Here is a 14,621-nt window from a genome sequence, read left to right as displayed (position 1 = left end):
GTATATATATAAAATGTACATCAATGAAATGAAATTTTCCTTTGAAGCTATCATGTTAACTGCAAACCTGTCCAAAAGAAAATCTTGCAAACTGCTGGGGAAGAGGAGGGAGATGACTGTGGCTTTAAATATGTCTTGGCTGGGCAGTGGCACTAGGAAGGGATTGGAATATGGAAAATGATACTAAATATCTGTGTAATCAGGACTAATTATATGGTATGGTTATTAGCTTGAAACAGGACATGTTGTGCCCACAGTTTATGAAAATATATTAAAACATTACCAGATTCCACATACTCATTGAAAGGAAGGAGCAGAGTTAATAAACGTGTAAGGGACAACTAATTGGCTGCTTTGTCCCAGCCTACTACAGGCAGAATGATTTCTGTTTGAGGGAATTAGTGCAGCCAAAATGTGTGATAACGATAGCCCTGGAAATAACAACAACCTGAAATGCTTCCAGAGCACATCTGACTGAAGGATCTTAAAGAGGGAAGTGTGTATGTTGGTGTCATCACAGAAGGAAACTGAGGCATAGAAAGCAAGAGATGGTCCTGAAAATTGCCGGAAATATTTCTAGTGCTCGGATTCAGGCACCTTTTCATAAAGTTTAGACCTCTCAGGCTCTCTGACAACAGCCATCGTGGAGCATAGAGAACATGGGCAGTTTATGCTGGCCACGGCCTGCCTTAGTGGTTTCTGCTCCCTCTGCAACCAAGGGAACATCTGGGTAAGCCTCAAGTCCCCAAGTAGCTCAGAGCCCTGAGGAGACTTCTGGGCTCTACGCTGACTCCGTAGAGAGCCAAACACCAAAATGAAATGCTTAAAGGGCATTTTATCACCAATTACTTCTCAGACAATCTTTTCTGTCTGTTCCACCCCCACCCTGCCCACAGCTATCCTGCCATGCGGCCTCCCTCCCACCACAGTCCATCCAGCCTCTCCCAGGACCCTTCTTGCTGAGTTTCCTCTAGCCTTCCCTCAGCTTCCCCAGGAGCCTGGTGGCCACATGGGTTTTCCCATGGCCTGCAAAACCCTGTGATCCTAAACGAATGCCCAGTTCAGGAAGATAAGGTCCGTTGTTATCAGCATGCTAAGCCACTATTTTCCTGAAGGTGACATGTCTGCTGCAAGATCGGAAAGCATCGATGACTCAGCTAGGAAGGGCAGAAAGGTTAGAATATTTTCATGTGTGAGCTAATGAATTAAAAGCCTTGCTGAAACTGCTGAATGTTTTCTAGAGTGATAAGCCTTCAGAGAGGCTCAGGAAAGTCCACCCAGTGCACAAAGACATCTCCCCAAGGTTGGGTTAAGTGGGCACAGAGCAGGAGAGCACAATGCCGACAGGGGCTGCCAGGTGGAAATGAAAGTCCATGCCCTTCCTCTCCTCTTGTTATAATGTTTTCTTTATGCTGCTCAGTAGCCAGCAAATTCTGCTCCCTCTGCACTCACTGGGAAGCATCTGACTGGGCCTCCCTTTGATGCCATCAGTGGCACAGGCAGCTCTTTCTCTTGCTGAGTCTGTCCTGCACACACCTCTCTACTTGTGCCCAGGTAAAGGTTAACATTGCTTGGTTTGGAAGCAAAAAAACGTCCTCCACTGTAGTCTGGTAAAAGACAAAAAAAAAATTGTATGAGATAAAGAAAAAGCAGAGTACAGCTGCTAAAGTAGGAAAACAGAAATTTTGCAATGCAAAAATTTGCAAATGCAAGTCACCTTGCACACTGCCTGAAGCCTTTGCCCACACCAGCATCGCTCTGTTCTTTCACTCCTGGCTCATTGACTGTGCAGCAGAGCCGTGCTCCAGCGCAGCGTCAGCAGAGTTCCTCTTGCCTTTCTAACCAACTTTTTTTTTTTTCTTTTCTTTTCCCTTAGAGCTGCCAGCTCCATATTTCTGGTTTTCTGGGCAACTGGAGTCCAAATTATAGAAACACTGAGTGCTTACAGCTCTGACTGAGGTTATGGGAGCTGGGCTTTGAAGAGACATCATGTCAGTACCCTGAAAAACCTCACCTTGCCAGCAGAATATTCTGCAACTCATTTCTGCACTGGGTTTTCCTTTAGGGGTGTAGGAAAAGAAATTCCTTCCTACATGGGAAACTTTCAATTGCTGCACTGATACACGTGTAAGAAAAGTTCAGGAGAAGATGAATAATTCTAAGAGCAGGCATTTGATGGCATGCAGCAAATAATGCCTGGGGCAGCGCACTGAACAAAAAAAGGACAGAACAAAATATTGACCGGCCCTTCATTAATTGCTGCCTGTCCGTCGTGCCCTGAATGAAGCAGCAGTCTTGTTGAGGAAAAAGTAGGCTGTGATGAGGTAATTAAAGACTGTATCAGAAGGCATATCCACCAGGAGGTTGAATTAAAATTGCTCTGACAGCCTTTATTCTGGCAATTCCTCCTCTTGCTGCTTGACTTTGCAGCTTTAATGATGATGTATGAGTTCACAGCTGCGTACCCACCTGGATAGAGAGGCCCACGGGGCTGCCCTGTCATCCTCAGAGGTGATGGGAACCATCATCTGCACCACGTCGGGTGGAGATGGGGAACATCTTCCCATGGACAGGCACAGTCTGACAAGGAGGTGCTTCTGCTGGGATAACTCAGTCTTTCATGTTTTCAGCCCCGTCTGACACAAAGGAGATGTTTCCAGGGGTTGTGTGGTCTTGCAGGCTCAGGCTGATGCCATCCCAGGGATTTTCTGCTTTGTGGCACATGCTGCATGGGGTTCCTTCTGTCCCACTGGGTCTGGGATGTTCTTCCCAGTCCCCCCCTTGCTGTCTTTCAGAAAAAAAAAAAAAATCCTCTCTATGCTTTAAAGACATGCCTTCAGGATTTTTGAGGTTTTACTTGCATCTGTCGGTGCTTTCTTTGACCTGGCCACGTCTGAGATGAGAGCTGGGAGTGAAGCCACCTGCCTGCTTTATGTAGATGGCTGCTTCTTGTCATTCTCTAGGGACTCTGTTCACTGTCATCCCCAGCTCACTTCCTCCAAACTTAAACTGCTATCTTGTCATCTTTTCCCCCAACATTTTGAGTGAGAAAGCAGTCTTATAAATATATTGGGAAAAAAAAAAAAAAAGTGGAGATCCTAGCAAGAATTACGAGTTTTGTCAGGGTAATAGTGATCTAGAACAAATTTGATCTCTGTGCAACTGAGATCCACAATACTCCTGAGCTTCCAGGGCACAGTAGTGTTGCAATTCTGTGGAAGTGGGAAAAAAGAAAATCAGGCACCTTTTCCTTTTGCTTCTCTCATACTGAAGATGTGGCTGGCCATCTTTGAGGCGTTCATCTCTTGGGCTCAGGTGACAGGGCATGGGCATGTGTTAGTATAGGAAAGTAGGCTTCCCAGCCCTGTTAGTAAGCAGGGATGAATGAAACGTCTGTATGGGACACCCAGACTACATGTGCTCCGACACATGGGTAAGGAGGCAGCTCAGCCTTCAGCTGCACGTTTCAGCCACTACTGCTGAGAGCAAGTTTGGTGTCTCCTATTTTATTTTATTTTATTTTATTTTATTTTATTTTATTTTATTTTATTTTATTTTATTTTATTTTATTTTATTTTATTTTATTTTATTTTATTTTATTTCAAAATAAAACTGACTTGGGTCTTCAAAGAGAAGTTCCCCAGAGCAATCCTGAAGACATTAGCAGGTCTGGCCATTTCTCTTGCCCACGGAGGATGCACACAGGCTCTTCACCTCCCCGGGCTACTTGTATCAGCACTTCACCCTACTACAGCCTGAGGGTGTACGCTATTGGCAGCGCCTCTTGAATTGTGCAGGCACAGCAAAGTAAATGGTTTATTACCCTTCCTCCAGTGCTCTTCCAGAGGAAGATCAGCAAAACCACTTATAATTTGTAAAGAAAGGAGGAAATGAAGTGAGGGTAGGAAAAAAGTCAGCTGAAAAACCCTCCATCACCAGCCTGGCTCCAAGGGAGGACTGCAACCTGTCTTGGGGATTTTACCAGTTCATGGTCAATGGGTGCCCTATAGCACTGTCCCTTTTGTATGGAGAAGTAGACAAGTGGCACCAGACTGAATTTAAGAGCCTTCCCTGTGTCACTGTCAGGGCTGTTTGGGCCTGCAATGATGCATGATCCTACCAGCTAGCACAGAAACGCTGCCAAAGCCTGCAGACTGTCTTACCTGGCTCCCTTCGTGTTCAAACAGTGCAAATCTCATATGAGTGTCTAAAAAAAGCCCTGCTTTTTTATCCTCCCACGTTGGCTGGTGCACCTTTACAAGGAAAAAAAAAAAAAGAAGCAAAGCAAAAAAAAAAAAAAAAAAAAGCAAATAAAACTGCTGAGGAGTCAAACAATTTCAATCTGATTTCCAGGGCTGTAAATGGCATTAGTAACGGGAACACTACTATGGTTTAAAGGCAAATTATATGTTTTGCCTCAAAAATTAATTTTTGTTTTTTCCCCCTTCTCTATTGGTAATTATAATCTGTCAGCTCACTCCCACGCACGTCTGCACGTTTTATGCAACTCTTGATACTTGTGGCTGTCATTACAGAAAGCCTTTCAGGTTTTAAACTGTGACACATTTGCGTGGGTTCAATGAAAAGGATCCGTTTGCAGAGTTTGGGGAGATCTGCAGCGCTTGGCCGGCTTCCAGCAGAGGGCTCACCAAAACACCCCATTACAACAATTACCTTGTCAAGCACTTAGGGACCGGAGCACTGGCTGGAAGGATTTCACCCTGGATTTAAGCACAGGCAGTCTAAAGCACACGCAAACAGCCAAATACACTTCGGGCTTGGTTATGCTTTCAAACCATCCCTGAACAAAGGATGTGTAAAAACACACGCCTTCAAGACTGGCCTGGGGAGCCAGCATGCTTGCCCAGCAGGGGAAAATAATCTGCATTACTGCATGAGGTAGACTGGGTCCATGTTAACAATCCCTTTCAAAATGAAGGTGCTGTCAGCTTGTTTAATTCAATTTTCTCTACCTTAATTTACTTTTGGAAATGAGCTAAATGAATGAATTGAATTATGGCTACTTTAACTCTGGAGGAGCATATCCACATAGGAGCTTACTGTGGTTTCACTAATCAGCTTTACGTTTACACCCTAAATGTATTTGGATTAGCTCTCCTGGGTATCCTCATGTAGATGTGCCTAGACGTACCCACCTGCTTTTCTCTTTCTTCCTTGGGCTTGCAGCTCTGAGGAAGCCAGGGCTCAGTAAGCAGATTTACAGCATCTGTGTTATTTCAAGCCTCACCCCTGTGTGGACTCTCCCTGTTTCCAAAGAGCGGGGCAGTGCACTCCACTTCAAAAGCACGGAGAGCTGCTACGTGTTGGATGGGTTGACTTGGGTAATGTCTGGTGTACATAGCATATTAATTCCAATGTCATATGTCTGATTTGATCTCAAAGGACGGTCATTTTCTGCTAGCATCTCATCAGGTGAATGCAATGCATTATTCTCCTTAGAATATAGAAGGACTGGGGACAAGATGAAACCTCTTCTCATCCTCTTTACAGCTTTCTGCTCCAGGGTCAGTAAAGATACACAACTATGGCTGGGTCCGAGCCATGTGCGGTGCTTCTAATTGTGACTACTTCTCCTTCCCCTGTGTGAAAATGTAGTCCCAGTTACAGGCGAATCATTCCTGCTTCCACACAGTGTCCTTGAGAGGAAGGTGTGCCTCGCTGTGGTGAGCTGGGGAGGGAGGGCAGGAACAGAGGGATGGAGGACAAATAGCAGGATCCCCTCAGTGGCACGGGGAGAGACACCTGCAAACTCTCCTGAGGAGCAGGCTCAAATACGACGCCTTCTCTATAAGCAGCGTGGAGCAATCCTTGCATTCAGAAAAGTATGGACCCAGTGAGACTGCCAGGTAGCTTTGGGATTCCCCATGCACCAAGCCAGTGGGCTCTGCATGGCCCAGAAATCATAATCTGCTGTATGGGTGGCCATCTGGCAAACATGTATCTGTGCTTGCTTTCTGGAAATAGGCACTGGTGATTGCTCAAAGAAAAAAAAAAAAATCAAGCCTGCGGTAATGGCTGAGGATTTCTGACCTTTGCTCTAACATTGTAAATTTGTTTTTATAGCTTCTAATTGGCCTTGCTTTGGAGCACGCACATTATCTAACTGCCAGGGTACTGGCTGTCATTATCTGCTGGGCCATTTGATTTGTGTTTTTTACGTTTGAAACTTGTCAGACAATCCCAGAAAATACTGCGCTCTCCTTGCAGTGTCAAATACGGGCCCGGTTAATTGTGCATCCCTGAGAGCGAAGCGTTTGAAGTAATCAGGCATTGATTGTTTAGCTGAGATGGCTGCCCATCTGCAACGGAACCGCCGCTCCTCCGGATGGAGGGGAACGTGTAAAAATTAGATCAGCAGATACATGACAGCAACCAGATTTCTTGGTTTCAGGGATCAGAGGTTAGCCATTTCCCAGCCCTGATGATTCATTTTTGATCCCACTCACGTGGCTCAAATAACCTCGTTTTCTCCTCCCTTTGCAGTTTAAGCACAGTCTTCTTCTGTTTTGGCCCCCTTTAATATGCTAGCTGCTAAGTCCCTAATTAAAATCTGTCGTTCCCCACCTCAACATGCTTTACCAGGTTGGAACTAAAGTCAAGAAACGTGTGTGTGAAAGAGCTCAAAATGCCAGAAGGGCACAAGTGTGCTTGGGGGCTGTGAGAGTCCTCACCTGCTCCAGGGCAGCGGCTTCGTAAACCTCAGCTCATCTAAAACATCAGCCTGGTTTGTCAGCCTGCTGATTCATTGTAAAACCTATAAGGTTTAAGTATTCCTAGCAATTAAAAATGCTGATAAAATTGTTTTAGAGGTGAACATGGGAAGTGTATTTGGTGTAAACATTTTTGGGGCTTGACTTGATGGGCTGAGGAGCTAAAGCAAGCAACATCCCCATTTTGCAGAATGTGGAGAAGAAGAAAAAAAAAAAAAAAAAGCATCAGTGGAAACACCAACATGCTAGGCCTCAATATGAGCTATGCTTCTGCTGTATTTAGAGAGAAGCAATTTTGCTGTTGAAATCAGAGGTTGGCATTTTTTCCCATGGGTTCTGTAACTCAAAATTATGTTGAGATCAAGCACGTAGTGGGTTTTTTTTTTAGCAGTAAAGGTGAATGTATTCAGATTATTCAAGTGGTGATTTTTTGGATGTACAATTAGTTGACTGTGAGATGTGGTATAAATTTGGTATTGTAATTGCTATGCCTCTGAGATTTCAATTTGCAAAACAGTTTGCATGGCTGCAAGATTAACTGTTGTATGTGTGATGAGCTCGCAGCAGAGCTGCGATCTGATCATGACTGTCTGTCAATTGGCTGTGCATCCAAAAATCACTGCCACGAGAACCTGGTGTGAACAGGGTGCTTGACACTCAGGATGCTTCCATTCAGTGAATGCTTGGATGTCTGCTAAAAAAGGACAGTGTCTAAAAATCCCACCTGTAAGTGCCGCTGGTTAACTAAGGTTTGCTTTTTTGGTGTTACCTGGATGATGAAAAAGGAGGTATACGACCCATTTTTCTCCTCTTTGCATGTTTTTATGTTGCTTCTTCTCTTGCAGAGAAGAGACGGGTTGGGTTGCCTTTCTGGGAAGGAGGTTCAGCAGTGATGCTCTCGTGCTCTGGCCAAGTGGGCGCAGGGAAATCAGTGCCTCTGTAGGGGTGAGCCCTGCCCAGACGGTGCTTCTCCTCCACGGGGCACGGGCAGGCTGTCAGCAGTGACAGGGGCAGCCCCAGGGCAGGGGATGGGCTGACAGACGTGCCTCCCTATGTTCTGCAGGATTCTCTGTTTGGTCCACAGCTGCTGCCGCTTTTGGGTCTCCAGCATCATCTAGGAACCTGTCAATGTAATTATACACAGCACCAGAGAAAATGCTTGTTCTCACTTCTCTGTGCCTCTCAGGTCTCCCTCCCAGGGTCCTAATTTATTTATTTTTGTCTCAGTGTTTATCTCTTCAAAATACCACTGTGCCGTAGGTTGGTGATCAAGCTGTGGAGATGCAGCGGATGCTGAACTGGTGGCAGCTGTGACAGCAGGGGGGAGGGGAGGGCTGGTGGAGCAAAGCCCCCTTAGCCTTGTGCCCCATCGGTCCCTATATTATTACAATTCTTTTCAAATGCATTTTTAAACCTCTTACTGCAGATAAAAGCAGAAGCACAGACAAACACATCTGCATGGGGGGAAGGCAGGCGGCAATATGTCGCAGTGGCAGGAAGGTTCAGAGGCGCCCAGTTCCTCGAGTGATTTGGGGTGGAGAGATCGGGGAACCTGGTTTCCATCATAGCTCTCTTCACTGAAGCGTTTCTGCTTCCGTGCGGGTTTGTACAACACCGAGCACCAGCCGGGTTTGGGGCTCCAGCTGCTGCGGCAGGCTCAGATTAGGAGGTTAGGAGGGAGTCTCTCCTCCGAGTTAGGAGGGATGTCTCCTCTCCACTTGCCTCCTGCCATAGCAGCAGGGGTGAATGAACAAAACCAGCAGCATTGGGGGCCACTGGCAGGGCCAGGAGCTGCTTCTTGGCTCCTGCGCCCAGCTCAGAGGCACCTTTGCAGCTCCGGTGTGACCTGACAGTGCTGCAAGGCAAAGGGCCTTAGCAGTTAGATGGACAGACAGACAGACAGACAGGCTGAGGCTGCCCACTTGTCTGTGCCTGTCGTTGCTGCGAAACACAACTGGCAGGAGCCGGAGGGTGGCGAGAGAGCTGGGATGTGATACGGAGGATTTTAATTAAGGCCTTTAAGCAACGAGGCTATGTAAGTAAACAGAATAGAAATGCTACAGAATTAATGGATAATAAAGGCTAGAGATTTCCTTAAAGTAGCAAACATCCAGCATGCACGCTGTAAACACACCCCAGCAGCACTTTGTCTGGGAAACCCGCAGTGATTGTTTCAGGAGCCAAGGCTGCACGGAGAAGGTGTCTGCTGCCCCGGACAAGCTGCGGGAAGCCACGGAGCTGTGCTGAGCTCAGTCCTCAGCCCCAGAACTCCTGGGGCAGTGCTGCAAAAGTATTTTGTATTTCGTGTAACTCTGCCCCTCAGAGGTCAGCAGTTAACCCCCAGTGCTCTGCTCGGACAGCAGCCCACCAGGGGCTGGAAGTGCCAGGCCCCAGACAACAGAGATGGCTGCAGATTTCAATTACCTTAAGATATTAGGATTTAATGGGCATGGTGAAACAGCCAGGCTCTTTGAGTACACTGGTTTGGATGGGTGCTCCCCAGCCATGTGGCAGGAGTCTGGGGACATCAGGGGCTGTGAGCTGCCCTGGCAGTGGGGACAGCGCAGAGGCGAGCACACCTGGGAACCCAGCTGTCCTGTTAATGGTATCTGCCCCAGGAGGAAGTGTTCACACTGATACAAGGGGTGTTACTTAGGGGAAATTATGTGAAATGTTTCAGGAGTGTGGGGGCTGCAGTGAGCTGTAGGAGCTTTAGCCTAAAGGGAAGCAGTGGGGCCCATCTCTTGGAGAGCTCAGAGCTGGTGCAAAGCCCTTGAAGTCTCCTGGAAGGACTAACCCTGCTCTGGCCAAAGGGACGTGGGCCCAGCTGGTCTTTAACCACCTCCAATTTCTCTTGAGTTGCCAAAGCCTTGTTGCAGACATGCTTCCCTGTGAGATTTACACATGGCAGCTCCTCGGAGCTCAGCCCATGTGTGGCTAAACTGCCGCGGGAGCAGCACAGCGTCTCATAACATCTCTCTTTCTCTTCCTTTGGCAGGAAAGAAAAGGAGCCACTTTTTAAAGGCGCTACTCCGCAGGGTCAAGGGACTGGCCAAGTCGGCAGCAAGCTGGAGAAGAGGAACCAGACACATCCAAAGGACCAGTCTCTCCCCACACAATGAGAGGGGAGAAGAAGAAAGAGAGGAGAAGAGGGCTGGTCTGTGGGGCAAGGAGGAGGAGTGTGGCTGGGGCTGGAACTGCTGATGTTTCTCTTTTTTTTTCCCCCAGATAAGTATTTCTAAGATAACAAATAGTCCAAGGGGGAAAGAGGGAGAGGGAAATTAGCTAGAAATTTTACCATTGATTCTTTTTTATTTATAGATGGTAAATCAATTTCAGACTTTTTTTTTCCCCTCATCTCTGGGAAAATAAAGAGTGACCCGATAGATTTAGAGAAATCATTTGCAGTGGCTGAAAAGCTATTTGTTACAATGAGAAAGCCTCCCCTTCCTCCACCAGCCTCTCCTGCTCTCTTTAAAGGGGTAATCCATACGATGAGCAAATGAGGGAGTCCTGGCTCCCCTGCTGCCCCGTGTGATGTCTCCTCTTTTACTGTCAGGCTCAGACGCTTTTATGCCAATTGCATGCAGTAGCCCAGTTAGCTTGCATTAAGAGAGCCTGATAAATAGCTTCTGGGAGTCAGGCAGGCGCTCCTCGATGTGCCATTTATCATCCGCTGCATGGCTAGGTTTTTTGCTCTTCTATCAGATCATTTGAGGGAAGTGGTCATATGAGAAATGTTCCTGATGTCACCTGTCAGGCTGCAGGCATGAAACTCACTGCAAGACCTGTCTGACAGGCAGAAGCCATGGTCCTCCAGCAATAACTGGTCGGGGTCTAGAAGGACTGGACTTCCCAAAAGATTTATGACTGAGACGGTGTCAGCTAGGGGTAGTGCTGAAAGGGATGAACCAATGATGTTGTGCTGCTGTTGTAAATCTCAGGTGGAACATCACAATCATCCCATTGCATGGACAGCAAGTGCTATGTCTGCTTGAAGCCACTGTCATCGGGCAGCCTTGTCTCCTGTCTTGTGTGACTTACTGGAAACATTTGCCAATGATGTGGATTTGAAGTGCAATGCCAGTGGTTCTCAGACTGGAGAGTAAAAGAGGGTGTCTGGGAGGGGGGTTGGAAGTACCTCTCAGGATTGAGAAGGGACGGTGGACTTAGTGATGGTTTGGAGAAGAGAAGATGCTGAGACCCAGTGGCTAGGAAGGGAAAAGATGAGCCAGGCTGGGGTTGGAGAGGGATGCGTGAAAGACCGAATGAGCTCTCCTTTGTGTGGGATGCTTTGGGGTGCTTTTGTGTGGGGTGGCCTTGAAGAAGTAGCAGCCCCAGACATTCCTTTCTCTAGTGAAAGACCAAGGTTGGTTACTCCTCTTCTCTTTCCCAGGACTTGAGCTTTATTATTGAGGAGCAGAGGCAGACTCAGCCAGGCCCTCACCTTGCAGATATTACAAAGAGCTACCTGAGAGCAGCCTGGGTTGCATACATGCAGCCAGGAAGCCAGCAGGCCCTCAGATGTGCTCATCTGTCTTTGAATCCTGTGTCTGTACCATTGTCACGATGGATGGAAGGGAGTTCAGCATAAGGCCCTTGTCGGTCCTTTCCATATAAGTGAAAACAAAGCAAGCAGGGTTAAGGCTGATGTCTACCTTCTGTGTCTCAGGACCTCACACCTACTTCTGTAGCCCTATCGCACCCCCAGACAGCCCTCCTGGGAGCCACTGGCACATGATTTCCATCCAATTAGCATAACTGCAGTCAGAAGGAGTGAGCAGGTATCATTCAGGACAAAATATTAGGCTTTGCATGCCTGTGAAAAAGGGCAAGCTACTCAGGATCTGACAAAACTTGAGCTGATTGTGTCTGTGCATTTGCCAGCTGTTTGCTGGGCTTTTGTTAGTTAAGTTTCTCTCTGATAAGGAGAATTTGGCTGAAAACAAGCAAGAGATATCTCACAGAAAGGAGAATGATTTTAAACACCAAACAAACCTGATATTGTCAGTCTTTCAAGGTGAGGGGGTTAACCTGTGAGCATTTTAGGGAGAATAAAATGCCCTCATGTGATGAATTCCAAGGCATCCAAAAGGCACTGTGCTGGCTTTCTGTCTCCAAGAGGAGAGTAATGAATAGCAGTGACAGTGCAATAATTAAAATGACCTCTTGGAGATATGGATTAGAAGGTATGCAGAGGGGGGATAAGTTCTCCTTTGAATTAATCTAGTGTTAATTTATGACTATTGTTGGGTTTTATAGGTTTTGAGGGGAAGACTTTCAAAGTTGGTTTACTGGGGGAGAAATGTTCCTTTTGTGCATGCATTGGGAAAACATTTGCAGAATTCTTTATTATTTATTTTTGAATGGTTCTATATACACATGCATATATATAACAAGAGAATTTCAGGTATTTGCTTAGCAACAAAAGGATTTACTCTAGAATTATGAATAAAGTAATTAAAGCAGCTGTGGAATGTGTGTGTTATTTCACATCCATTTTTTCTTCCCCAATAGTCCCCAGAGTCACTTTGAAACCAAGAAGAGGACAAGCTGATTCTGGGAAGCCCTTGGGCAGCCCTGCTATCAGGTGTCAGAGATTCCTGCCATCTGACTTGTCAGCCTTTTAAGTTCAGATTTAATAACGGGATTTTCCTGAAATCGGTCTCTGCTTCTTAATTGTCTCCTGTCACCCATATCTACTCCAGAGCATGCAATTTTCAACTTTCAGTAGAGACCTAATGCAGAATCCTCATCTCTACTGGAGATGCTTCCCTTCTGCTGAGATATCCCAAGCTTCTAGTCAGATAGAAGGGACAGATTGGAGACAGTTACCCATATGGGAAATGATGACATCCCATTTGTCAACTCCCATGTTGGTAACCTTCTTCCCATCCTCTCCACCTGCCTAGCAATACCATAACATCCAAACATAAGGTTATCTGCCAAGAGCATCTGCCTTGCTCGTCAGTCGGGCAGCATGCCCATTCTGGAGCCCACCCTCCCCATCCTTGTTCCAGCACGTTGTGTTCAAAGTCTTTGCTCTCGCGTTTCACTCCTGTCTCAGTTTGTCTCCCACACCGTCTGGTCCGCTAGCAGCCTCAGCTGCCCAACCCATCTTTGCACCTCGACATCCCTCCTGCGTCCCCTCTGAACCCTACAAAGTGAATCTATAGGATTTTCTCCAGAGACTCACCCCTGCTTTTGTGGTTCACCAGTAAAGCATGCTTCTTGAAAGCCCTTCCTGACCAGCTGAGGACAGGAGCCTTCGCTGTTGGCTCACATGATGAGGGCTTGCACATCCGTGGGGCAGAGCGTGTGATGTGCACACACCGTTTTACAAATGCTTGGGGACGATCATGGGAGGTGAAAGTATGAAGCATTCAGTGCCCAGTCTCTAGTTCAGTCTCCCCCATGTGAACACTGAGGTCCTTATCCACCATCCGAGCAGACAGATCCCACTTCAGAGCCTTCTTCTGGCCTTCCAGCTGGCGTTGTTGGAGCCTCGTCTTCCCAGATAAGCAGATCTGTGTATCAGACATAAGTAATGCACGTTGTACGCTCAACAAGTAATTCTTTCCTAGTCTCTCATGTCAAGTTCAAGGTAAGGCAATATCAGGGATTTTGAAAGTTTCAGATACCAATACATGGCCAAAATTGGGTGTCTGACTTGTCAGAAATGAATTTACTTTCCAGAACAAATGCGTGTGTTTATCTGAGCCCACGTGGTGGGCTCTTCTTGTGGGGAGACCAGAGCCCCGTTGCACTGCCTTGCCTCTCCTGCTCTCTGCCTGGGGAGTTGGAGGGCCCTCCCTTGGAGGAGGAACAATGAGTTTACTTTTCTTTGCACAGGACTGGGGCATGAATATTAAAGTACTGAAATTAACTTGTTTTCTGTGCATTCTGCTCTCCTGACAAGAAAATCCTGCTACAAACCCCCACACAGGCAGTCTAACTGCATTGAATTGGACCCTCGCTGTGAGGGGATTATATATTCTGATTGGGGCTGCGTTTGCAATTATTTTCTCTGCCACACCAAAGACCTTTACTGCAGAGCTGCAAACCAGTTATAGGAACATGAAATGCTTTGACTTCTTCACTAGGGAAACATTAATCCAATCACAGGTTATGTCCATTACAGACTATGGCAATATTGTATACAGGAATTCCCGGGAGAAGGTTCTACAAAAATTGGAATCTCTCTATAACCATGTTATGAGATTTACTGGTGTGGATAAAATGGGCAGAGTTAAAATTACCAGGCTGGCTATCTCTAAAAGACAGGTGAAGTCTGCTGGCTATCATTGCTTCATAATATTACAAATGGAAAAGCCCTGAAGTAATTGAATAACACATCTGCAGAAAAAACCTTGTGAACTGCTATAACCTGAAGATAGACTGCAAGGAAACAATGTATGTACAGCACCTGGTTAAAAGGAAAAAGATGCTTTCCTTACCTGGTGCAGGAAGATATCATAAATGTAGATACAGACTCTCTCTCTGGCTCCTGTATTATATGTTTGCGTGCTTTATAAATGTGTGTGTGTGTGTGTGTCTATCTCCTTTTCACATAAACTAAGTTAAACCAGTTTCCTCTGCAGCCTGAAGCACAGTGCTGGATGGTAATGATTCATAAGCAGAGCTCACTGTGCCTCCTTTTGTACTGGAGGCTGCTAAAAACATTTGGCATGGCTGGTAAAGGAGCTGATTTTTGTCCCCTTAAAGCCTCTCTGTCCTCACACAGAAAAAGATTTCAAAGAACTTTGCAGGAGTTGATTAAGGTTTTTCCCTGTGCTTTAGTACCGGTATGCAGTGGGCCGTAGCGCCAGGTTAACAGCAGAGAGCAACTTCACGGGGTCTCTGCAAGGCCGGGGCTACACGGTGCTGTGT

At 46.5% G+C, this 14,621-nt stretch overlaps 1 protein-coding gene across 2 annotated transcripts in view; it reads left to right on the top strand.

Moving 5' to 3' along the window:
- The window catches only part of BEND5 (BEN domain containing 5), a 931,317-nt gene extending 919,118 nt beyond the window's left edge, over positions 1 to 12,199 (top strand). For both annotated transcript variants that reach the window (XM_084527421.1, XM_084527420.1), the window contains one exon: positions 9,730 to 12,199. In XM_084527421.1, the coding sequence (XP_084383547.1) occupies positions 9,730 to 9,853 (124 nt within the window). In that variant the 3' untranslated portion in view covers positions 9,854 to 12,199. The remainder of the gene's footprint in view (positions 1 to 9,729) is intronic.
- The last annotated feature ends 2,422 nt before the right edge of the window (positions 12,200 to 14,621 follow it).

Source organism: Aythya ferina (assembly GCF_964211825.1).
Source record: "Aythya ferina genome assembly, chromosome: 8".
NCBI classification, from domain to species: Eukaryota; Metazoa; Chordata; class Aves; order Anseriformes; family Anatidae; genus Aythya; species Aythya ferina.
Note: the sequence above shows the minus strand (reverse complement) of the source record. Positions and strands in the feature narration are given on the sequence as shown.